The sequence below is a fragment of the Mus musculus genome, chromosome 2 (genome assembly GCF_000001635.26).
Source record: "Mus musculus strain C57BL/6J chromosome 2, GRCm38.p6 C57BL/6J".
NCBI lineage: Eukaryota > Metazoa > Chordata > Mammalia > Rodentia > Muridae > Mus > Mus musculus.
In genome coordinates this window covers 127737630-127764032 of record NC_000068.7, presented here as the reverse complement: position 1 = coordinate 127764032, position 26403 = coordinate 127737630, and the positions used below count along the sequence as shown (strand labels likewise).

Below are 26403 nucleotides of genomic sequence, written 5' to 3'. Positions count from 1 at the left end.
CAGAGTGAATTGCTACCCCTAGCTGTATTTGTTTGCTTAAGCTGTATTTGTAAAAGATGTTTTAGAAATGGATTTTGTTTTAAATAATAAATAAAAATAATTGTTGTGGTTAATTTTCCTTTCAGATCATGTCGAGACCAAGTCGTGTTTCATTGATTCTGACCCTATGGAGCTGTAAAATGATCCCTCTCCCAGGAACAAGCATACAGGTTCTCAGCAGACACATCCGCCTCTGCCTGTTTGACGGCAGCAAGGTAGGAGCTCAGTCCATGAGAGCCGAGTCAGGTTGCCTGGTTATGGTAAAAGGGTTCTATTAGTATCGTGTTCTCTCTCTCTCTCTCTCTCTCTCTCTCTCTCTCTCTCTCTCTCCCTCCCTCCCTCCCTCCCTCCATACACACATATCCGTATGCACCCACACCACACATATATAGGAATATAAATAGGTGGTAGTACACTCCACATTGTTTCTGATTAAGTAGATTTAACTCCTGGTTCTTTGAGTGGTGAGTGTGATATCGTTACATCACAGACGGTGTATCTCCTGCTGTTATTCTCAGACTGTGACCTAACTAGAACACTGTGTTGTTGACAAATAGATGCATCAGTGTAACCACCACCTTAACTAAGAAAGCAGAGCACTGCCATGTAATACAGAGCCCCCATCTACTCCTCCCGGATGCAGGAAACTGGTTTTCACCCAGTACCAAACAAAAGTTGGAATGATTATTTTTAAACAAATATATCTTTTATGAAAAAATTCTTAATGCCTGGACGGACATTTGTGGCTTTTACTGCAAATACTGGAAAGAGTAAAAACTCAAAGTCAGTTGCCCAAGCTTCCAACTTACAAACCTGGGCAGAGAAAAGTGAGAAAAGCCTGAAAGAATCAAGAAGATGAAATTACAAAAATTAATAAAACAGGAGGAAAGATAAATGGAGAGAAAACATTAAAAAGTTGTTTTGTTTTTATGTTTGGTTTTTAAGAATCAAATTGAAAGATACATGGTAAAACTTATGAAGAAATTGGTTTTTTTGGGGGGGGTTTGGTTTGGGATTTTTTGGGTTTTTTTTTTTTTTTCTGTTTGTTTGTTTGTGTCTTTTGAGAGAAGGTTTCTCTGTGTAGCCTTGGCTATCCTGGACTCACTTTGTAGACCAGGCTGGCCTGAACTCACAGAGATCTTTTTGCCTCTGCCTCCCAAATGCTAGGATTAAAGATATGCGCCACCATGCTCAGCTGAATAATTTGTTTTTAAAGAAAAAACCAAAAACAAGTCAGGCATGGTGGCGCATGCTTTGAATCCCAGCACTCTGGAGGCAGAGACAGGCGGATTTCTGAGTTCAAGGACAGCCTGCTCTACAAAGTGAGTTCCAGGACAGCCAGGGCTATGCAGAGAAACCCTGTCTTGAAAAGCCAAACCAACCAACCAAACAAACAAACAAACAAAAACCAAATTTACTGATATCTGAATAGAAATTGAGACATTAACACAGATCCTTCAGACATTAGTGGGCAAGATGGGCTCTCACAATCAATTGTATGCCAGCCAATTTTGCAATACTGATGAAAGTGTTTCTTAGAAAACTGTAATGTAATGAAACTAAAATAAGAATGAGCAATGTCTGTGGAAGAAATGAAAGCTTAGTAAGAAGCCTTTCTCTAGGGGACACTAGGCCTGCGTGGCTTCACTAATGACTGACTCCCAACATAAAAAGTTTTAGAACCAATCTCATATGAAGTTCTTGTATAGAACAGATATGAAGAAAACGCTTCATCTCATGAAGCCAGGAAAACCATGATGCCAAAGTATTCTATAAAAAGAAAGAAATTATACAACCGTATCCTTCATGGCTGCAGAAACTGAAATTCTAATCCAGTACTCAGGCTGAGCCTGGGTAGATACGACAGACACCATTGCACAGACAGGGGAGTGTCTGCTGAGAGTTCAGGTGTGTACAGCTACACAGCTAACATTTAACACTTGACAAGCAATCACTGTAATCTCTCATATTGACAGCACAAAGAAAAACGACCAGATGAACATAGAACAGATGTAGGAAGATGTGGGAAATTTCAAGGCCCAGTCATGATTTCTAAGACATTTTCTACAGAGCAGAAGCAGGGGAGAGTGCCCTGGTTCTGTACAGGACATAAGCAGCCCAGTGCACGTCACCAGGCCTAGCAGAAAAATGTCAGACATCGTCCCTAAGATCAGGAACAACTCAGAGATCTGAGAAGGAAGGAGGGAAAGGATGAGTCACATAGACCACAAACAGCAATCATAGCTGTTTATCAACTCACAAAACAGGATTGTAGTAGATTTCCCGTTATAGGTGTATCTAGTAGGAGTTCGTGTCCCCGTGCTGTTTACTTGAATTTTCCCACAATCTAAGGCTGTCACAACTAAGAAGTGCTGCTGTCAGAACCAAGTAAGGACATGCCATCTGTAGAGATAGCCTCCCCACACAGCCCAGTTCTCTGAGCAGTCCAGCAAAGGCTGCAGTGCCAAAGGAAGCAGGGAGCCTGGGGCTTTCGGCTGGATGCTGCATTTTTACAGATTTTTTCTTGTGGGTAGAGATGGTGCTCAGGGCCTCACATGTGCTCAACATGTGCTCTGCACTGGACTCCCCACCCTCAGCTGCCTGCTTGGTTTTTCTCTCCCTTCTAATCTTTTGTTCTTCCATTTTCAACACATACACATAGATGCAGACATTGTTGCTGGCTTGGGATTCAGATGTGCAGGGTCTCATTGGCCCCTACAATGTGGTTTCAAATGAAAAAAAAAAATCTCCTTTTAGGTCCTGAGTAATATCCATACAGTTCGAGCCGTGTGGCAGCCTAAGAAGCCAAAAACATGGACCTTCTCTCCTCAGGTAAGTCACCTGCTGGGAGCCTCCTCCTGTGCAGTAGAAGGGGCACCGGAAGCTTCCAGAGTGTGCTGCATGGGACGTGCAGTGTTTAGGGCAAAATGGAAATCTTCATTATTTTTTGCAAGAGTCCCTCAGGTCCCTGACTCACTGAAGCTGTGACCACAGCCTCTAGGTGGATTTCAACTTTAGGAAATGTCCTTTCATGGAGCAGAAAACAAGAAGTAAGATTAGGATTGGGCGTTTTTCAAAATGAAATCTTCCAACTGTGCTAATGGCACTTGGTATTTCCCTCAGATAGGAATCAAAGGCTGGCGTGTCACACCCAGATCCCGCCGAGGCTGTGGTGAGGTTAGGGCTTCGAGCCCCTGAGTCAATGTCACACAGACACTGCCTAGTGAGTCAAGAGAGTCTTCGTGTACTTTTGACAGTATTGTTTGTGGTTTGCTTTTTCCTACCTCCAAGGACTCATGGCTTCATCGTTTGCCTCCCTCCCACAACTAACCCCTTTGTTCCCCTGCACCCTAGAAGCCCTTCAGTTCCCTTCCTCCTACTGCATCAGGTCTTAGCACAAGACAGGTCAGGGAGAGGGCACAGGCTGTGCTGGAGGCTCAGCCACCTCACTTGATGTGACTTGTGTCCTCGATGCTCCGTGGCACAGCTCCTCAAGCCCTTTGTTCCCTCACCCCCGCCTCTAGGGAGCACTGCTTGTCCTTTGGCTCAGACCTTCACAGTTTGCCCCTCATCTCTGGCAATGCGCAGCGTTAAAAGTCGGATTTCCTGGTTTCCCGGGACGTGAGGATGGGCTGAGGAATAATATGGGTGCTTTTCTTGCATGAAGCTGATCACATCACATGCTCTGGTGATGTGGGAGGAGTGTACATGTGCACTTACATTTGTGAGCAGCAGCAGTATCCACTACTGATAGATTATGGCCTTGGACAGGCCACATGCACCGTGGCCTTCAGTCCTTTAGAAATAGTGTGATGTAACAAACAGGATGTGTTTTGTCACAGCTCTGGGGTTGACTGATAGTTCTTTGCTTCTTTGCCTTTTCTAAGCAAAAAATAAATAAAAATTAATAACCAATCAACCAACTAAACAAACAAATCAAGAAGGTTTAAGGTAATTTCCCTGTCAACAGGAAAGCTAAATGTTTCTGCTTCTAATCATTCACGTGTGAATCTGGTCCATCTACTTTCAAGAACATTTTTTGTTTGTTCATTTTACATTTGTCTATTTTAACATATCATATGCTAAAACTATACATGCAAAAGAAGGGGAGAGGATAGCTTGGAGGTGTCAGTACTCTCCTCTACTTTGTGGGTCCATCCAGGGATCAAACTCAAGTCTTCAGGCCTGGCTGCAAGCCCTTTGCTCACTGAGCCATCTCTGTGGGCCCTTTAGTATAGCAAGAGCCCTTTGCTGATGAGGGACACTCTTCACTTCTGTCAGTAACTTTGGCTTCCTTATCTTTCTAGGTCACTGGCATCTTGCCATGCTTGCTCGATGGTGACTGTTTTATCAGGTCCAATTCTTCAACTCCAGACCTTGGGATATTATTTGAACTTGGAATTTCTTACATTCGCAATGTATGTCAAAACTGAAAGACAAACTGTTCTAATGCATCAAAGGGGAATCGTTAGAACCATATCTGACTTACAAGCAAAGTGATAGAAGCTATGTTAGCTACACTTGTGGTGTTCTGGTAAAACGCCCTGACAGAAGTGTTTATTCAGGGGAAGAGTTTATTCCAGCTCACAGTTCCAGGGATAAGAACACCATGGCAGGGAAGCACGCCAGGCAGCAGAGGGAGGCCTAGGCTCACTGCAGCAGCAGTCAAGAGGAAGGCAGGCAGGGAACAAATGGGACTGGACTGTAACCTCAAGGCTGCCCCAGTGACCCACTTCCTCCAGCAGGGTCTACCCCTAAAGGTTCTGCAACCAAAATCCCAAACAGTATACCAGCTGGAGACCAGGTATTCAAACATACATGCCTTTAGGGGAGATCCACACTGAAACCACAAAGAAGGATTTCTGTGTATCAGAAATTAACTCTGAAGGAACCAGATTGATGCTGACTCTCATTTTTTTTTTTAATTATTCATTTTATGTGAGTACATTATTGCTATCTTCAGACACACCAGAAGAGGGTGTCAGATCCCATCATAGATGGTTGTGAGCCACCATGTGGTTTCTGGGAATTGAACTTAGTACATCTGGAAGAGCAGCCAGTGCTCTTAACCACTGAGCCATCTCTCCAGCCCATGACTCTCTCTTTTTTTTTTTTTAAATTATTTATTTATTTATTTAGTTAGTTAGTTAGTTAATTAGTTTTCAAGATAGGATTTCTCTGTGTAGTCCTGGCTATCCTGGAACTCACTCTGTAGACCAGACTGGCCTCGAACTCAGAAATCCGCCTGCCTCTGCCTCCCAAGTGCTGGGACTAAAGGCATGCACCACCACTACCCTGCTTTCTCTCTCTCTCTCTCTCTCTCTCTCTCTCTCTCTCTCTCTTTTTAACATTTTTTTTATGAGTGGGCACAGCATGGAGATCAGAGAACAGTCTTAGGAGTTGACTTTCTCCTTTCACCGTGTGGTCCTGAGCATCGAGCTCAGGTTGTCAGGTTTGGCAGCAAGCACCTTGACTCTCTGAGCCATCTTTCTGCTCTGGTTCCCATTTGTGTGTGGTAATGCTCAGTGTTAGCTAAGGCAGAAGGGTTTGGTTGGCATTTATAGCATCAATGAACTCCAGTTGCTTTCAAAGAACAAAATGTCTCTTAAAGGCTGGGACTTCCCAGAGGAGGCCACTTAACCCTGTAGGGCACAGTTCTTACTTAGGGACTTGAGACAATGGCAAGGGAACGTCAGAAGTGTGCTTTAATGCTTGTCAGAGAAATAACCCACTGGAGTGCACACTCACCAGAGATCCCCCGTGTGCGGACTCTGATCCTGAGAGAGATCCCGTTACATCTTCAGGATAGATGGGTAGGGCATTGGAGACAGGTGAGCCCCACTGATCCTGGCAACTGGCGTGGGGGCTGAGGAAAGGGATCCTTGCGTTACTGATTCCTCTAGTCCATTCCCCTGTAAGACAAAGCTTCAAAATGCCGTGTAGGATCCTGTGATTTGACACTGTTCCCAAACTGTATAGCACTGAAGACCCACCCAGTGGCAACAGTTACCTCAGGGTGGGGTTTTAAGGGACCTTTCAAAGCAACTGTGATAAAGCAGAATTGTCATTTGAATACCATTTTTAACACCTGACCTACAAGTAAAATGGAGCCCTGGCATGCAGCATCTCATTTCTTTGAGGACAGCTAGGTGCTTAGAGAGGATGTGAGGACGCAGTGTGTGCTCATAAGTGGCTAGCTCAAGCACTGTTCCATGTGTTCGTTTTATTTCAGTCAACTGGTGAGAGAGGAGAGTTAAGCTGTGGCTGGGTGTTTCTTAAGCTTTTCGATGCCAGTGGAGTTCCTATTCCAGCAAAGTAAGTCAGCTCACTATTCCTTACAAGTGAGTGATTTGTAGAAAAATCCCTCGGGACTGTCTACCTCAGATGTGTTCTGTTAATAGTTCAAGTTTGGGAAGAGGAATCTCGTATCCATCTTAGTGTCTGAGGGAGCATGGGAAAACAGCTCACATGCTCCCCTAATGAGAAGGAAATGACCCAGAGAATTCATGTTTTAAAAGGAGTTTGCCTGGGCTGTGTGCTGAGAACGTTCAGTCCGCAGCCCCCATTGATTCACCACACTTCACTGTGCTCAAAATAGAGCCTGGCTCGCTTCAGGGAGCAGATGGTGAGTCTGCGATCCTCTGCCTCCCTTAGCAGGCAGGTCACAGAGCCCGCAGTGGCTACAACTGTAAACAAACGGAGGCTGTAAGAGCAGGAGCAGACTGGGCCAATCCCTGTGCTACACACACAAGGGAGAACAGATTGCCTCCCCGTCTCAAAAGCTAACAAGAAAATAGGTAATCTCAGTCTTAAATAGGGGAAAATAAAAACCCAAGTCAAGAGCATAAGCTCCCAGGGGGTACAGAGAGGCAGACAGAGGGCAGATTGGAGTGAGATGATTCTGGGTGGGCCCTGCTCCTCCTGGGTGACCGGTTGGGTTCCTTAACATCTCCAGGTCTCAGGTTCCTCTGTCTCTGATCTGGAGATTACTTCCTATCTCAGTAATAAGTAATGTGAGGATTACCTTAGGCAACACCCCCTCACAGCCTTCTTACCACTGGGCAGAGATAAGAGTCCAGGCCACCATTTATCTGGCATCACCCTAGCAAGGAGGAGAGGACATTAGTTATCATTGTATCATTATGGACACCCTGATTTCTTATAATTTTTTGAAAAAATTATTTTATACCAAGTATAATATAAATGGTAATATATTGCATGGTAACTCAGGGTTATAGTGTACTTAGTAGAGAGATGAGGTGTCCCTTCCCAGAGGTGGAATGAGAGCTGTTTTTAATTGCTCCAGTGTGTGTTGTGTGAAGGAAGTTGCTGTTCATCAAAAGCTGGGTGTGTGGATCCAGGGAAACCTCTCTAGGAGTGCAGTGGGGGATAAAGAGGCCCGTTAGCTTCTCTCTGCATTTAAGTTACACTTCCACAGAAGAGAGGCACATGGGACACAGGGGCAACAACTCCGAAGAGCACAGAGCTAGCAGGGGAGGGGATGGGCACACCTGAATACTGACTTCACTGCAAGTAATGACTCAATACATTTGAAAGTTAAAGCTTATTACTTACATACCATTAAAGTCAAATCATTTTAGTGACATCAGAATCTTCCTTCTCTCCATGTGGACACCACACTTCCTGCAGTTTGTGCTTAGGAGAGAGTCTGTTGAGTTGTTACCTCATAGAAGAGTCTGCATCCTGACTCTGATTTACCCATGAGTTTAGTAAGATGTCCATGAATAACTTCATTCCTGGCAGAGTCTAGTTGACAAATAAATGCCCATGACAAGGACCTGTCACATGTACTGTTCTTTCCTAGAACATACGAACTCTTCTTGAATGGCGGCACTCCTTACGAAAAAGGTGTTGAAGTGGACCCTTCAGTGTCCAGAAGAGGTACAGTCCTTCTGTGTGACCCTCTGTCAGCTGGCTCCTTAATCACCATGACCCTGCTATAAGCAAGCTAAAGGAGGGAGGGTTTATTTGGGTCTACATTTCCACAGGGTTCAGTCTCTGGCCCGTTGGCCCTATTGCTTTGGGTCTCTGTTAACAAAGAACACCATGGCGAAGCATGTGGTAAAGAAGCCTTCCATCCCTCAGGGGCTGGGGAGCAGCACAGAGGGGCATGGGTCCCTGTATCTCCATAGGCACAGCCCAGTGTCTGAATGCCTGAATGTGTCCCTGAAGGCCCCACCCCTAAATGGTTCCACCACCTCCATAGTATAGATAGGTCTTTTTTAAGACTTTTTTTTTTTTTTTTTTTTTTTTGCATGTATGTCTCTGAACTGCATTGCATGCTTGGTGCCTGTGGAGGTCAGAAGAGGCCGTCAGATGTTACAGATGGTTGTGAGCTACCATGTGGGTGCTGGGAACTGGACCTGTGTCCTCTGCAAGAGCAGCCAGTGTTCTTATCCATTGGGCCGTGTCTGCAGCACTCCCGGGCCTTGCAGTGGCATGTAGAACCTTATTACCCTTCTTTCCGTAAACGAAGCGAGCAGTAGAGCAGCGGAGAGCACAGCTGCATCCTAACAAAATACACTTTCCCTTGGAGCCAAATCCTTCACGTGCCATCAGTGCGAACGCTGAGCCACTAAGTGATTATTTTTATTGACACCTCTGAGACTCTAGAATTGTGAAGAATGGGGACCCCGCCTCAGCTCCTTTTTGTTGGACACTGTGTTGATGCCTGGCTTAGTGGGGGTTCTATTGCTGTAGTGAAACATGAAAACTTGGGGCGGGAAGGGTTTATTTGATGTACACTTCCACATAGTCTTCCATCATGGAAGGAAGTCAGGGCAGGAATTCAGACAGGGCAGGAGTCATGGAGTGTTGCCTACTGGCCTGTTCCTCGTGGCTTGCTCACCCTGCTTTCTTTTAAAACCCAGGACCCCCAGCTCAGGATTGGCACCACTCGCAATGGCCTTGGGCCCCTTCCACATCAATCGCTAATTAAGAAAATGCCATTCAGGCTTGCCTGCAGCCTGATCTTGTGGAAGTATTTTCTCAGCTGAGGTTCCTATCTCTCAGATGACTCTAGCTTGTCATAAAAACTGCCAGCAAAATACTTGACAGATAGAGAATGGATAGAATAAGCTAATTCAAAGGATGTAGATTTTTGAATGCATGCCAAGTTGTTTTCTCTCTGCCCCCCCCCCCCAAAAAAAAACCCAGAGTTCCTTAATACCATCCACCCAGCCGTGCCCTGGAGAAGCAGTGACCTGGGCAGTAGCACAGATATATGGCCCTTCCTCATAGACTGAGTCAGCAGACATGCAGCTCTCCTCCACTATCCAGGGCAAGGCACGATGCTCCAGATCCACCCCACAGTGCCCCACAGTGCCCACAGTGACAGTGCTCCACAGTGACAGACAGTGCTCCACAGTGACAGTGCTCCACAGTGACAGTGCCCCACAGTGACAGTGCCCCACAGTGACAGTGCCCCACAGTGACAGTGCCCCACAGTCATAGTGCCCCACAGCGACAGTGCCCCACAGTGACAGTGCCCCACAGTGACAGTGCCCCCATAGTGCCCCACAGTCATATGTCCCACAGTGACAGTGCTCCACAGTGCCCCACAGCAACAGTGCCCCAACAGTGACAGTGCCCCAGAGGGACAGTGGAGTTTGGCTTTGGAGAACAGACATGGAGTCTAAGAATCTGTTGGTTCCATCTGGAGCCAGGCATGTTTTATCAGCTCCCTTCATACTGCAGAGCATCTGTCACAGTGGCTTGTGAGGCACTTTCTGGAGACGCATTCATATTCATGTCAAGACAGGCTCATAGAAGCTGGGCAGGTGACCACTGCCTTTCATGCAGTCCAGCTCCACTGGCTGTAGATTCTCATTGAATGTGTGTTTGAATGAACGCCGTCCCAAGCACTTAAACTCTGGCTCCATATTCCTGATGTTTTTGTAGCACAGGGCAGTGTTTTCCGTCAGATGATAAGTGTGCGCAGGCAGCCTCAACTTCTGGTGAAACTTCGGTCTCTGAACAGGAGGTCCAGGGCCATGCTCAGGTGAGTAGCTGGCCTGGGCTTTTGGGAGAGGCAGGGGCAAGTGGGAAAGGGATGCTTGCTGAACTTCTTGCCTCTGAGCAGCGCAGCAGTGATAAAGCTCAGATTTACTCCTCCCCAGTTAGCTCACATGGTGGCTGTAAAGCCGGGAGGCCTGGCCCAGGGGTCTTCAGCCCTGGCTGCTCTTCCAGAGGACCCACGTCAGGCAGCTTACAGCCATCCGTAAATCATCTCCAGGGGATCCAATACCATCTTCTAGCCTCTACATGACACACATATATACACCTATATTTTTAGGTAATGGATGTCACATTAGATAATTTAGATGCTCTTGAATAGGCGAGGCTTACCAGTGTATAGACCGATGCTCAGGGGTGGTCTTCTTTTCTGTGTCGGGTTGAGGAAGCTCTACTTCATGTGTAGTAAAATTCCCTTTTTATCAAGCAGTTCTCAGTCTTGACAAATGTTCATGATGATGGATGTAACAGTTCCTGCAGGCAAGATGGAGAACACCTCATTCTCTCTCAATACTTCTACATTTTCCAAACCCTTATGGATGGTGCTGGGTAGACTTGGAGCTGCACTAGAGGCCCGTCCATGCTGCGGGCTTGTTAGTAACTTGGTCCTTTTTGTTTTAGATGGTGCTATACTTGATGGATAGGCATTGTTGGCTTGTCCATGCCTTGCTTGATGTTTCTAGATCTGGTCAGACAGGAGTAAAGCTGCTCCGGATATTTGCATATAATGCATATGTCTGCATTTCTTATGGGTAAAAATGTGGGGAATGGAATTGCTAGCTTATAGAGCATTGCGTTAACTTGATAAGAAGCTCCAGACTGTGGTCCATTGACTGCACCATTTGCCTCGTCACTAGCAAAGCAGGAACGTGTCAGTTACTCTACATTCTTGACAGCACCAAAAGTGCCTTGGGGAAGGGGGGTGGACCATTCTAAATTTGAGGGATGTTTACCTCCCATTATTTTAACTGGAATTTCCTCAGGAAGATTGAATCTACATGTGTGACATCTCAGATCTACCAGCGCCTCACTCAGTGCCCTGTAGTCACTGAAGCACCTCTCTCAGGATTTCAAACTTTAACAGCATCCACCCTATAAAGCTGAATAGGGTTTAATGAAAGGAAGCCTGTGAAACCACTTAGCCCATATCTATGTGTGACACACACACACAAACCTAGGCTGCTCTGGGTATGTGCTGGCAGAGTGATTTTATGCATAGACAAATGTAAATGTGATTCCAGAATTTGCTCAAATGATCATGTCTGGTAAAATCGGACATTGTCTTTAAATAGGCCTTGAGGGTTGTGGGATATGATCATGGGGCACACAGGGAATCGGGGTAAGGGAGGAAGACATACAGGGCAGAGCCTGCTGCAGAGCCCTGTCCCGCCAGGACCTGGCTCACAAGTCATCAGGTGGTGGGGAAGAGCTGCCGGCGAGCTGGCTCAGCAGATAAAGGTGCTTGCCGCTATGCCTGACCGTCTGAGTTTGATCCCCAGGGTCCATGTGGTCAAAGGAGAGAACCAACTCCCCCTGCCCCCACACACAAGTGAATAATATAATTTACATTTTTTAATGAAGTAGGGAAGTGAAAGAGGCTTGGTCTGCCCTCGGAGCATGGCTGTTTTCAGTCCAGGTTATGCTGAAGTGTGGGGTATGTTTTACAGTTCAGTCTGTCAGCAGCCATTAATAATGTGTTCATGGACACTATTTACGCTTGGCTGTTTTTTTTTTGTCTCTAGATATTCATAAAACATTTAATCTACCCTTCCTCTTTTGGCCAATCTTCCCTTGAAAAATTGTCCTTTTCACGGAGTGGGGAACAGGAGCCTCACAGAGGCAGGCTTTGTAAGAGAAAGCTGGGTCCTGTCCTCGTTCTCTTGTTGCTGTGCCCCGCCGCTCACCTGTGGCCAGGCCTGCAGGGCTCCCAAGCAGCTGTCAGGAACAGCTCTTAATGCTGCTTTCTTGGCTCAAATACTGCTGCTCAGATATTCTCCACTGCCTCAATATCAAACTGGCCATCTGTCTGAAACTAGGAACACTGCCTTGTATTGTAGGGTCATGGCAAAAGTCCTTAGTCCCTGTCCCCCTTACTTCAGGGACCACCAAGGTATATGTTACATGCAGCTCACAGGAGGCACAGAAATAGGTGTGGGTCATGATTTCCAAGTAGAGATCTTCCTGCTTGTGTCCTCTTGTGTTTCTCTGGGACTTCACTCTCACTGTCCCCAGCCCCTCCTGCCTGTCTGCTATGGTCCTTTTCTTTTAGACCCTGGCTTAGTTAGGGTTTCCATTGCTATAAGGAGACACCATCACCAAGGCAACTCTTATAAGGGCAAACATTTCGCTGGGGCTGGCTTACAGGTTCTAAGGTTCAGTCTATTATCATGGCAGGAAGCATGGCAGTGTGCAGGCAGGCATGGTACTAGAGAAGCTGATAGTTCTACATCTTCCAAAGGCAAACAGGAGATGACTTTCTTCCAGGCAGCTAGGAAGAGGGTCTCAAAGCCCACTCCCACAGTGACACACTTCCTCCAAAAGGCCATACCTACTTTAACAAGGCCGAATCTCCTAAGAGTGCCACTTCCTGGACCAAGCATATTCAAAACATCACAGACCCACAGATTAAAGCTGTATCTTGAAATGGCCATTCTGCTTTGAGCACAGTGTTGGTGTGATCCAAAAACAGGATGACGCTCAGAGAAACCAGGCCATGGACTTTCTAGGGCCAAAGGATTATGGACTGTGAGACCTGAGAGACTGGGCACCAGCACGTGAGCTTTCCACAGAATTCTCTGAGCTTCCATACCAGGGAAGGGAAGACAGGCAGGGCTGGCCTATTCAACATCCTCACGTCCCTGACAAGCCACCCTCCATGGGTGAGAGCAGGAGGGGAACGACACCCCCACATCATTCTCCTCCCCTTTAAAGGTATATTCCATGCCTAGCCCCACTGCCCCTGCTTTACCTTCCCCTGTGTTTCAGTATGGTTCTCTTCTGCTAGACGGTGAGAGATGATACTCTGTGGAGCTCTTTCTGTTATGCCAAAGCTCACACACAGTGGAGGCCTGGTTGCAGGCGAGAAGCCCGGTTTGAACTGTCCTGTGCTTATTTTCACCCAGCTTGCTGGGGCGCCTCACCCATCCAGTACTTTTGCAAATCCTAGGGATCCTCTGTATATCAGAAGACGTGAAAGTGCAAAGTGCAGACCCAGGTCTTTTACCAGTTTCTTTGCACAAGCAAGGGCCCTGCCCCTAGACCCACAGCCTCAGTTTGTGGTGAGCCTGTTATGTGATGTGATGGTAGCTCCCTGTTTAGCTCCACCAACACTTGCCCCATATTCATTCTCTCTCTCTCTCTCTCTCTCTCTCTCTCTCTCTCTCTCTCTCTCTCTCTCTCTCTCTCCTCTCTCTCTTTCCTCTTTCCTCTTTCTCTCTCTCTCCTCTCTCTCCTCTTTTTCTCTCCTCTCTCCTCCTCCTCCTCCCCCTCCTCCTCCTCCTCCTCTTCTTCCTCCTCCTTCTCCTTCTTCTCTCTCTCTCTCTCTCTCTCTCTCTCTCTCTCTCTCTCTCTCTCTCTCTCTCTCTCTCTCTCTCTCTCTCTCTCTCTCCCTCCTTTCTAAGACAGGGTTTCTCTACTAATGTATCTCTGGTTGCCCCTGGAACTTACTAATGAAGACCAGGCTGGCCTTGAACTCACAGAGATCCACCTGCCTTTGCCTCCTGAGTGCTGATGTTAAAGGCATGCACCTCCAACACACACCTAGAGCCATTTCCCAAAGGGACTTAATTTGACTCGGTTTGACCAAAGGCACACTTCTGAGGTCCTGGGGGGAGAGAGCTCAATATTAGGCCCTTTGGGTTGTGAATGAAGGGAAGCATTGCCTAGAGCAGTGGTCTGTGTAAGTTCTACAGTGATCTTCCTTTGTCTGTGTGACACATTCCCACCCCTTTCTCTCTTTTACTTACATTTGTTAAAAATAGAGTAAGACTATTACTGCTGGGGCCCATTCATTACACCCTTCTGCTCCTGGATCTCTGATCCCCAGGTGAAATTGGAGTGAAGCATTTTCCCACTTTTTCAGCTCAGCCTTTAGTAGCTTAGAACTTTCTGGTCATCTTAGGTTTGGAAAAAATTAGGCAATTTCTAAGAAACAAAGTGAAATACCATTGCCTCATGTAGTAGGGAAGTGGAAGGAAAGGAGCACCCACCCTGAAGGAGTGCCCATCCTGAAGGAGCACCCACCCTGAAGAAGTGCCCACACCTACCAGACAGATGGAGCAGGCAGATCTGTAGGAGAAAGAGGGGGCAGACAGGAGGGAGGAAGGCTCCACCTCTTCCCCTGGCAAAATGAGATCTTCAGCATGAGGCAGTACTCGGCATACCTTGGAGCACTGCCCACAGAGGCCACAGCCAGATGTAGACTGCCCTTAGGAGTCACAGCATGACCTCATAGGGCACTGTGGCATCAGGGCACCAGAAATGCTCCTCAATAGTCAATCATGAAATCTAGCTTGAATTTATACCAAATCAGGGTTTTTATGTGCTCAGTGAGCCAAATAGTGCATATGTCTAGGAAAGACAGCCTAGAAAAGGTAGGGAGTGGTCAGGGATGTTCATCTGCATTCCGGGAAGCTCTTGTACACCAGCCTAATGGCTTCATTCATCTCTTCTTCCAGTCCACCGGAAGCCTGACTTTTACCTGTCTGATCATTTTCCCTTCTCAAATTGACAAGATATTAAAATAGGGGATTAATTATAAAAATTGAAGCCACCTTTGTAACCTTTGAAATATGTTTGTCCTGAGTCTAAAGCAAGACTCTTATATAGTTGAAATTATCTCTTTAAATTCTTTCTTCCAATCTATATATTTTGATTGGGGAGTTTTGATCCACTTATATTTAATGTAGTTGCCCATGGGAGTGCTGTCATTTTGGCATTTGTTACTTTTTTTTCTGTGTGTCTTATAGCTTTGGTTTTCATTCTCTTACTCACTGTTTTCCTTCCTATTTCTTTTGTTTTGTTTTGTTTTGCCACTGATACTTGGTTTCCTTTCTGTTTCCATTTGTGTATAGTCTGTACATCAGGAATATTTGTTTGTGCACACTTGTGTGCAGGTGTGTGTTTACCATGGAGATTACATATTCCACCCTAAAGTTATAGTAATCTATTGAAAACTGATACCATCTTAACTTCAATATTAAATTCCTTTTTTTTTTTTTGAGCCTTTGCTATATACTAGACATGTATTAAGTGCTACAGTTGCTTCATTTTAATCCTTTCAGTAACTTGAAATTCGGGTGTTAGGCTTGGCACCCTACAAATAAGGAAACAAAAGCACACTGGGTGTGATTAATTAATCCTTAGTCTGACTGCTCGGAAGTAGCAAAGTCGGGATTCAGGTCTGTCCCGCCTCCTGTGTCCCACCCAGCCCATGAGCAGTCTGAACTGGCATTTCCTCCTCTCCCACCACATCAGGCTTGGCAGCCACATGCTTTTCTTCAGGTGTGTAGCTCACTAGTCACTTTCCAGAACAAAGCATTAGTGACTTTCCTCTATTTGACATTTTAGTATGGGGGTGTGCGCTCGCATGGAAGCACAAGCGTGTGATACAGTGCTGAGACATAAAATATAGATCTGAGGAGACTAGTTATCTCTGGTTTAATGGAGGCTAGTTATCTCTGGTTTAAAGTGACCAAGTTGTGGTGTAAATTTCCTTTATACTGTAAAATCTTTTTTCCCCCCAATAGTAAAGTAAAACTTGTTCATTCAAGTAATACACAGAGGAAAATCCCCCGTAGGTTGGGTTGGCAGGGTCTGTTTAATGACTGCCTTTCTTCTCCGGCTAGTCTGCTGCCAGAAACCCTGGTGGGGAGTATGTGCTCTGCTCACTTACTGATATTTTACCGACAAATTCTTGGAGATGTGCTCCTGAGAGACAGGACAAACCTGCAAAGTGCCGGTAAGTTTGGGGTCTTTCCTGTGTGTCAATGCTGCAAACCCTTGAAGACATGGGGTCTGGGCCAGGCTGTATTTCCTGCCTACAGATGTGGCCTGTGGAAGGAGACCACTGAATAGCATTGGGGTGGCACACCACTGAGGGGCAGCTTCGGGAGCTCACACAGGCTGCGCTCATCCCCGCTCAGCCTCCTCTTTTCCATCCGCGGGGAAACAGTTTTCTTTTTCGGTCTTGAGATTATCTGTTTTCACCTGTGACCCTTGTGTGTCACCTTTTCAGGAAGAAACCAGTCACCCCAAATAACTATTGTTTACATAATGAAGTGTGCCCATGAGCCAGTTACAAGTCAATAAATCAAATCGTCACTAGTTTCTATGCACTATTTTTATTCTTAAAATTTCTCTTTAGATTAATTTTTATGTATGAGTTCATGTGCACACAAATGCACATACATGTGGAAGCCCACATTAGTGTTGGGCACCTTCATTCCTTACCTAATTCATTGAGGGAGGGCCTCTCAGTTGAACGCAGACCTCTCCCATACAGCTTGACTGGCTAGCTCTAGGATTCCCTTTCTGTACTGGAACATAGATAAACTGCTGTAACTGACAGGCATTTGTGCGTGTTTCTGGGGAACCCAAACTTCAGTCCTCAAACTTGCATAGTGCCTGCTTTAACCATTCATCTAGCTCCTCAGTCCTTGTCATTTGTTTTGAGTTCAAAAGATTTTTCCAAGTAAAATATTTTTAAATAATTTTAAAAACACACTAGCTGTCATACATAAATGAACTTTCCAAGAGGGAGTGCATGTGCTATAAGAGCTTGGCTCTAAAGTAAAAGATCATAATCCTGTTGTTTATCACCCAAACACTAGAAATCAATAAGTATCCAGATACCCACTGCCTGCTGGGTACATGATATGCCATTGTATGGTGAATGGGAAAGGTTTAGTTGTCCCAACCAAATGGAGCAACCAAGCTTCTTAAAGTAAAATGACATGAAGAAGCCCTCTAGTGTTTAAAAATAAGTGACTATAAAGAAAATGGAGGGAACATTCATTAAGAAGACCTGAATTATTGTGTAGTAAGAAGAGAGGCTTTGATGTGTAGATAATCAAAGATGAAACCTGAGCAAGAGATTAGACATTTGGGGAGATGTGTGAGAGACTCCTTTCTGATTAGAGTAACTGGTGTGCCTGGAGACCCAAGAAAAGACAATGTTTCTATGCAGGTGAGATTGAAGTTGAGGGCAGCAGGCATGGACAGAGTTGAGGATCAGGATAGCATGGTGAGGCCTCACACTGGACAATCGTGTTCCTGGTTAGAACAGATACTACCTCCAGAGTTTCACCCAAGTAATGTAAGAGAGCAAAGTCTAAAGCTACACAGAAACACTCAACGAAATATTTGTAATGCTGGGGAGTGGTACTTAAGTTTTCACCATCAGTTGCCCTTGGAGTTAATAACTAGGAATGTTCACCAGCACCAGGGCTCAAGTGCAGATTTACTGGCTATTCTCAACAGCAAGGAAGCTCTTCTAGATAGTTCTCTACTGAGGCACAGTGTGGTAGAATATGTTGCATGTGGCATTTCAGAAACAAAGCTACTGTTTGAATGTGTCTTTTTGGAAATTAGTACATTGCATTGTGATGGGATCAAGAGGAAGAGCCTTTGAGGGGAATCAGGCCAAGAGTGCTGCCATGACTCTTGAGTGGATTTAGGCATCTTTGTAGAAAGGCTTCATACCAGGAATTCAAGCTACCCTTCTAATTCTTCCACACTCTCTTGTACAGAAGACCCAGTATGGCCAGCCCCATTGGAAATCTCATTTCAGAACTTTCTAGGATAAGTGGTAGAGACACAGAGATACTAAAAGGGACAGCTTCGAGCCTCTGAACTCTCCTGGAGGCCAAAGTGTATAAAAAGTATTATCAGTAAATAATTGGTGAAATAATTTTAACCTGAATAGGTAACACTGAGATCAAATACTGTAAAATAGGAATGAAGTTTGAATCTTCCTGTTGTGTGTTTCAGATTTAATCAGTCATCCCGTGCTGGCCACCTTCCCTCTGCTCCTGGAGCAGCCCGACGTGATGGATGCTCTCAGGGTGGGTAGCACGTACCACCATGGAAACCTGCTGCAGGCAGTGTTTCCCAGTCCCTGTTCACTGTCTAGCTAACCCAGCCTCATCCTTCCAAGCATGGTGAATGTTACCCAGGGGCAACCTTCACTGCTGCAGTGGCAGGGGACTGTGAGTTGAACACTGTACTTTCTTGCTTGTTATATTTCTCCATGTAAGATGCCCAAGAAACTCTAAGTGAAACTCCAGAGCAGTCCACTGGATAAATCAGCCAACCTTTCAGAAGAGTTGGGGCATACATACCATCTTTAGTTTAATTCAGTATACTGTGTTGTCTGAAATAGCAACTGTATATTAAAGTGAACAGTTTGAAGTCTCTGATCTTCAGCTAAATTTAAATTTCCAAAGTCACCATTTTAACATATCTTAACCTGAAACATTGGGGTCAACAAAGAGAAACCTTGTGACCATGCCAGGCTTATATGTAGATAGCATGGTGTGTGCTGTGACCAAATTCATTCTGGGGACCTCAAAGGTTTAATGATGGCATCAAATGACAGTCAGAACTCTGTCTCATTAAAGATCCTCAGGTGAGGGGGACCTAAGGAAAGGTGAGGCCATGGCCTAACTGCTGACAGGGATGCTGTCACAGGTTGGAGGATTGGCAGAAGCCTTGTGAGGCAGATCGGATCCAATTTAGCGTGACATATGTGAAGGGGCCAAAGGTGGCCGAAATCAGAGGCTGCATGTGGAGAGCAAAGAAGGCAGGGAGTGGTCGTGACCAGGAGGTTTCCCTGGAGGATGACACTTCTGGCAGTGCAGAGACACAGCGGCACATGTTCAGGACTGTGACCCTGTCAGCTGAACTCCTTGCTACGAGAGTAACCACAGTCATGAGACGGGAGGCATAGGCTCCCTTTTACAGGAGTTCTCATCTTATAGGTAAAAGAATTTTAAAGCAGACCCAGAAGGAAACTTGAGGACAATTTTATTGTTTTATGCACGAAGTAAGTTAAGTGCCCAGTGTTCTTGGACAATGTTCTTAGAGAGCATGGCGGACTCAGAAAGGAGATTCCTGGTCCAGTTATAATCCCATCTCCTGATACAGCCTTTAGAACAGTGGGCTTTTCTGGTTGAAAAGTGTTTGCCTGCTGTATCTCAGAGGGACCTGAAACAACAGAACAAGCATGTTTTTATCTTGGAGCCTAAGAAAGAAAACCTCAGGAGCAGCAAACTGAAGATCATGGCAGATGGGGGAGGAGGGAGCTGGAAGAGGGAGAGAGGTCAAGAAAGCAGGCAGGCCTCACAGGGTAGGCAGGTCTGAGAAGCAGCCTTGGGTAGCGTGTCTTTAAAAGGAGGGTTGTTTCTCACTCCTGGTTCCCTTCCAGTGTGACTCCCTCCCATAGCTACCCAAGGCCTAAGGCTGGTGAAGGCAGGCCCTGTTCTCTCCTAGAACCACTTGGAATGAATGGCGCTCTCTGTTGCCCTTTGTCCTTGCAGGAAAAGGTAGGGGATTGACCTTGGGCTTTCCACTCTACCTCAAGAGGCTGTTCGTTTCTGCTCATGTTTCATTGTCCAGAGCCAGTTACGTCTTCTGCTAACTGGAGGGGAGCTGGGAAAGACAGGCATCTGTTTGTTCCAGAAGGAGAGGGGTGGGGCTTGGTTAGGTGGTAGTGAACCACACTCGTTTTTTGGTTTTTTTTGTCCCCAAGTCCCTCTGTCTACTCCCACCCCTCCACCCCATTGCTTTCTGTGGACTAAAAGCTCAGGTAATCTCCACGCTGACTGGCAAGCAGTGGGCAGTTTCAGACAGAGAGTCTAAGTTACTAAGTAATGCTCACACTAAGCCATGTTGTCTTTTAAGATTTACATGAAGTGTGTGAGTGTTCGGACTTTACTCAGCTAAGTTCACTTTGTGGTTGGTGTTTTAATAATGATGACACCTGACTGTCGTAAAACGCTGTGGCTCTGAAGGGTTCTCTCAACCTAGAGGGGGTAGGTGCAAGTTAACAGGGTGGGATGTCACAACCTGGAAGCAGAAACAACCTGGACTCACCAACGCTTCATGGTTAGCCCATCACATTCTTTCTCCAGGGGGCACTGGGTCCTTGTCTCAGCATGATCTGACCCTAGGCACCTATGGGCATGGGCTGTCTACCCAGATACTTTCAAGATACTTGTAGAGTCAGGTACCAGTAGGTAGTTATTCACACAAAACCAGTCCTGGACAGTCAGCCTGGAGACTGGGGAATTCACCCAGCCTTACAGACTGCCAGGGAATTGCTCTGCCAAGCTCTTCAGTTCATCCCTGTGTGGGATCCCTTGATCTCTAGCTTCTCTGTTTAAAGAAGCTTTTGTGAAGCCTGTGGAAATGTTTACTTGAAAATCAACTTGTCTGTCCCATCCATGTCACCAGTGTGGTGGGCAGAGCCGCTGGTATAGGGGACTTAGCTGGACTTCCTGTTTCTGTTGCTGTCTCCCCTTGGAAGCTCGTGACTATGTTAAGCATCTGGGCATTGTGTGTGCTTGGCATGGGGTACAGGGTGTTTGACCCATTCTTTTTGTAAGTTGGCTATAATAACCACATGTCTCTGAGGTGTCCTTCACAGATGTGCCTGCCATCCCTGTCAGGCTGGTTCTGGGTTGCTGGCAGTAGATGCCGCCGACAGTGTGACCTCTTTCACATTAGATGCTATACAGCTATCCCGACCCTGCCCATAGCTTTAACTACAGGGTGAAGCTGCAGAAGGTGTTGCCAGGACTTGCGAGTGCTCTGACTAACACAGTGTTTCTGTTCTCTTTGTAGAGTTCCTGGTCTGAGAAAGAAAGTACACTAAAGCGAGCAGAGAAGGTAAAACTGGATTTCACACTAACCTCGAGACTGATTCCCCATGTGTTGTAACAAGGCCTCTGTTTCAGTGAGGCAGCCCTAGATGTAACCCCTTCCTCAGCTAAATTGTGTCATTGTGCTCACACAGACACAGTCTAAGCACAGTCTAAGCAAGCGGCATGCTTGCTTCTTAAAGTCTCCTAAACAACCAAGCACTTCAGATCCCTGAGTTGTACTTAATGAAGAAGTCTTGCAGCTAGCTAGCATGTTTACTTTGCTTTAAAAAAAAGCTCCTGAGAGCGCTCTCTCTCTCTCTCTTACACACACACACACACACACACACACACACACACACACACACACACACACACACATATCAAGTAAGAAGAAAGGAGAGGAGAGCTGGCCCGAGTGGTGGATGCACTGAGTGGGTGCCTGATCTGGTTTATACTGGTTTACACTGCTGCAGACACATGAGCTAACTTGGCAAGTCTGGCCTTGACCAGTGAGGTGGGATGTCACTTCCAGAATGCAGGACTTGATGGACACTTTCTGTTTAGGACCAGGGAGTGATTTCAGACAGGTTTTGTAAGGCACGCTGTCTCTCCCACAGAAAACTACTGTCATTAAGAAAAAGTGGCATAGATGGCAGGTGAGAGCCCAGTGCTCTAATGTTTCTATAAACATTTATTTCCGAAAGGAGGCAGAGGCCACACTGGGCTCATGTTTGCTATTTCAGAGGTGTACCCCTGCCCATGTGCCACATGTGCCCTGGGATAGCTGTGGGTGTGGCCCAACATAAAATCGGGACTGTACTTAGAACACTTTAGAAAGTATTCTTAGAAATTTTCTCTTGAAAAATGTTTACATGGTTTTCAAGAGTTAACTTTGTAGATGACATATTTTAGACACACCTGAAAGTGTTAATTGTTTATAAGAAATGTAGCAGAAAAAAAAAAAGAGAAAAGAAAAGAAAAGAAAAAGCCTAAACTTCAGAGCAGGAGCAAGAATTACAGCTGAAGCTTTCTCATAACCAGTAACGTTGCACTTTACCCAGTCTGCTGGTTTCAGACCTTTCTAGAACAACAGTGGGTGAGGTGCGGGGCCTCAGGCTCCTGGAAGCTGTCCCATATATATGTTGTGCCTGGGCACTCTCCATGTGTGCAGCCAGCTGTGTGTGGAGCCCTCTGTGCTCAGCTGCAGTGCTTCTGAGGTCCCACCCCAGCCTGCTGGCCCTAGGCTAGATGGGTCCTCCCATTATCTGGGGAGGGTCTGATGCCCTCAGACCGATGGGCCTTCACTCCCCTGCTTGGGCCTCCTTTCTCTAGATCCCAGAGTGCTTGCCACTTCTCTTCTTTTTTGTAGATAAGTTCTTAATATGTAGTCCTGGCTGGCCTGGATCTTGTTATATAGACTTAATTGACCTCAAACTCACAGTCAGCCTGCCCTTGCCTCCTGAGTGCTGGAATTAAAGATGTGCAGCACTATGCCCAGCCCCACTTCTTTCTGAAATTGAGGCAATTATCTCTTGGCAGATAATAATCCAAATAAGTCTACACAGCCACTTTATATTGTAGTGTATGTGTAGTGTATGTGGGTATGGTGTCACTACAGTAGACTGCAACCCTTTAGTCTTCTTGACAGAAGATGTGACACTCTACATGGAGCTTAGGAGACCCTTGCTCTCACAGAGACTCTGCAGAGTTCTTAGGGAGAATTGCTCAACTCCACCATGACTCTCACTCCAGCCAGCTCTGGGCTCTTACAACACTGAGCACATGCAACCCCTGCCAGTGCCTTGCCCTGCTCCTCAGTGACTTTCAGCTGACAGCTCACAGGACTTTGTACTTTGAGAGCAATGATGCCAGGCTATTGATAGTTCCTTTGTGGTGATGTTTTCCCAGAGAGACAAAGAGCTCCTAAAGGCTGAGTTCCTCCTGGTCTACCATGACTGCGTGCTCCCTCTTCTGCACTCGACACTGCTGCCCCCCTTTAGGTGGGCCGAGGAAGAGACAGAGGCTGCAAGATGGAAAGCCATTGCTGACTTCCTCAAGCAGAGCCGGGAGAACGAGGGTTCCCTGAAGGCTCTGCTGTCACCAGATGGAGTTCACAAACCATTTGACCTTTCGGAGCAGACCTTTGACTTCTTGGGTGAAATAAGAAAGAACTCAGGCTAATGGCGACCATGCTCCGATTCCCACTGGACCCAGGGAGCTTCCAGGAAGACTTGCCTCAAACAACTGAGCCAAAGACAGACTGGTTAGAACGTAGTCATATGCTTTTGTGTGCAAATAATATTTTCAAAGAACTAATAATAATTTGATTGAGTGTAAAACAATAAAATAAATTTTATAAGGAACATTGTTATATCTAAATTTTTCTTCAAAATATCAATTAAGTGTCAACTTGAAGGTGTAGATGTCTATAAAAGCAGTTTTTAGCAAAGGTTAAACTAGTGATTATTCAAGAAAGTGAAAATATAATCCACTAACTGGGAAAAGATATTTCCAAGTCATAAGACTGATACAAATGTAATGCCAAGGACAGGGCTCTGTGGTAGAGTGCTTGTCTAGTTCGTGCAAGGCCCTGGGTTCCAACCCCAGCACTGCAAAGGCAGTCTAATATGCAGGATATATAAACTGCTGAATGTTGCTAATGATATTTGTAGGTTATTCAGAGAAATTGTGTTGTCAGTCATTTAATTTAGTCTGATGTTTGGGTTGCTTTACCCCTGGTTAGAACAAATGCAGAATTCTTGTCTTTTAAAGTCAATATAAAAAGTCCTCCGTCAAAATGATTTTTTTCCCACATTGAAGAGTGGAGCTGACATGGCTTTTCAAAGAACACCCAGACCTTAGTGCATTTCAGATACACTCTCGAAAGTTGCCAAATGTCTCAAATCTTTATTGTTAACAATAGTAACACCAGGTAACCCTTGGGTGCCTGGTCATGCAATCTATCAGGTGACCTGGGTAATAATGAGTACCAGTTGGTACTGCTGTGTACCTGGTCATGGTTTTCAGGGCTCCACATTAGCTAGGTGGGATTAGTAGCTCTGAGCTACTGTGGGATGCAGGTTCTGATCCATAATACTGTTGAAGAGACAGACCAAGCAGGTTATATGACTTGCATATGGTCAGAGCAAGTCAGTGGTATAGCTGATGTGCCATGTATCATGTCTATAGTGACAGTTTTGGCATTTGGATTTCTTTTAAAACCACAAATATGGGAACATAGTTTTGTTTTAATTCCAGGTGTGGGACATGGGGCTGCTTCAGATTGTCCACAGCAGCTGACTATGATTTGCCTCATGATCTAGCAGGGGCGTTATTTTACCAATGGCAGATAGTTTCTGTGACTGTGTGACACTTGAAATTATGAGGACTTTTCACAGGTATATCCTCTAAATGCTAGGACCTCAAGAGGCACAGTTGTTGGTGCTGGTTCTTGGTTGGTAGTTGGTTGCTGGTTACTGTTTGTTAAGGAGTCTCATGCAAAGAAGAAACCTCAAGGAGAAATTAGATATCCTAACAGCAAAGTTCAATCTTGCCCCAAAGAACTTGATGCCCCTAATCAGCAAGGAGTAGTCTAATGATAATGTTGCCCCTCCTCTCTAACCTTTTTTCTCTCCTACCTAGTGTTAGGGGGCTGAAAGGGTGGGACAGGTTGGAAAGAAGAAATCACCAGGCAGCTAACTCCAGCTACACATGTCTACTGCCTTAGAGGCTCTGCCTCTTCATGTGTAAGCAGGCAGGACTTGTTACCGTCAGCCTGCTGCCCCGAGAAGTGTATTCTTTAAAAGAAAAAAAAAAAGTGCTAATAAAATTTTAAAAAGGGATTTAAGGAAAAGTTGGGATCAATGAAGAGGAGACCAACCTAAACTGTTAGTCCCCAAAATACATTTTAACAATGTATTACCCTATAAGAGACCTTTATTATTAGAAATTTATTATATTATGATGCTTCTGAGCTGTTCTGACTTCCACTAGGCCTAAGCTCTTAAAAGTCCCATTCCTTTTTGATGTTTCCATATGGGACTAAGCCTTCAACCTGTGAAATCTAGGGAGACATACTTAAATTCTATCCAAACCACAATGGGCCTTGGATTCCTGGCCCAAATTATAACAGACAAGTGGGAACTTGGCCTTGAAAAAAAACATTCACTGCACCCCTCTGTGTTACCCCTCTGTCCTCAGTGACTGGTAGGGACTGAAGAGAGGACGCCTTTTCTGCCCATCATGCTAAGGCAGCTCTTCTCCTTCCGAAGCTCTCCAGCTGATTTTCCCTGGAAACTCTGCCTGGTCAGATGAGCACAGGGACTCCAGAGACTTTCCTACCCAGCCATAGAATCGTCCCCACTTTGTCTCCTGGAGGCCTGTTTTTAAAGGAACCTATGGCCACATCACTACTACCCACTGCCAAGTCAGATTTCTCTGTAGAATCCATGGTGTGTGTGTGTGTGTGTGTGTGTGTGTGTGTGTGTGTGTGTGTGTGTGTCTGTCTGTCTGTCTGTCTGTCTGTCTGTCTGTCTCTGTCTCTGTCTGTCTGTGTATATGTGTCTTGTGTGTCTGTGCCCATGGCCTTTGTGTGTGAAAAAGAGGTGGTGGTGGGTTTTTTGTTGTTGTTGTTGTTGTTGTTTCGTTTTTGTTTTTTCATGATGAATTCTTTGATGTATGTATGTATGTATGCATGTATGTTTATGTGTGTGTGTGTGTGTGTGTGTGTGTGTGTGTGTGTGTGTGTGTGTGTGTGTGTTTTTACCTCGTTGGCTTATTTGTGACTGGCACCAGGCATTTGTGAATTAAATAAATGCTGGCGAGGTCCTTTTAGTGGATGCAGGAACAGGAGAAAGAGCCACTTTCAGAGCTTTCAGGCTGTCTTCCCTGTTCTTATGGACACATGGAAAAAGTTCAAAGACTGCCACAGTTTAGGTGATGCTGAGCCAGAAAGAGAGGGACACAGGGAGTTGGCCTGACTAGAGGGGATAGCGCCATGTGGTGGCATAACCCTGCCTGTGAGAAACTTTTCCTTCCTTTCAGTCAGTGGAATCTTGTTTTTTCAGCAAAACCTCTCTGGCTTTTTAAATGTCACCTTTTAGCTTCCAAAACAGGAAAGGGTTGTCAAGGAGCCAAAAGCATCCTGGAAACAGTCCTGGTGTGTGTGTGTGCGTGTGTGTGTCTGTGTGTGTGTGTGTGTGTGTGTGTGTGTGTGTGTGTGTGTGTGTGTGTGTGTGTGTAAGGGCAGGCAGGAGAAGCCTTCCCCACAGGGGCCTACCTGGCAGGTGAGGAGACTCCCTACATCAGAACCATAGAAACGAAATCACAAGGCTATTCTTCCCCAGATCCAGATGCCTAGCCTCTTTATTACTACCTTTTAGAATGTGTGTGTGTGTGTGTGTGTGTGTGTGTGTGTGTGTGTGTGTGTGTGTGTGTGTGGTGTGTGTGTGTGTGAGTGATGCTCATT

General features: G+C 45.7%; 1 protein-coding gene across 9 annotated transcripts in view; it reads left to right on the top strand.

Moving 5' to 3' along the window:
* The window catches only part of Nphp1 (nephronophthisis 1 (juvenile) homolog (human)), a 48182-nt gene extending 24881 nt beyond the window's left edge, over positions 1–23301 (top strand). For 4 of the 9 annotated variants that reach the window (NM_001291013.1, NM_001355429.1, NM_001291012.1 and 1 more), the window contains exons 11-20: positions 126–254; positions 2797–2871; positions 4347–4457; positions 6272–6354; positions 7865–7941; positions 9961–10060; positions 15921–16033; positions 18064–18137; positions 20917–20961; positions 22845–23301. In NM_001291013.1, the coding sequence (NP_001277942.1) occupies positions 126–254; positions 2797–2871; positions 4347–4457; positions 6272–6354; positions 7865–7941; positions 9961–10060; positions 15921–16033; positions 18064–18137; positions 20917–20961; positions 22845–23117 (1080 nt within the window). In that variant the 3' untranslated portion in view covers positions 23118–23301. The remainder of the gene's footprint in view (positions 1–125; positions 255–2796; positions 2872–4346; positions 4458–6271; positions 6355–7864; positions 7942–9960; positions 10061–15920; positions 16034–18063; positions 18138–20916; positions 20962–22844) is intronic. The other 5 variants (XM_030251881.1, XM_011239697.2, XM_011239696.2 and 2 more) reach the window with 3 other exon arrangements.
* The last annotated feature ends 3102 nt before the right edge of the window (positions 23302–26403 follow it).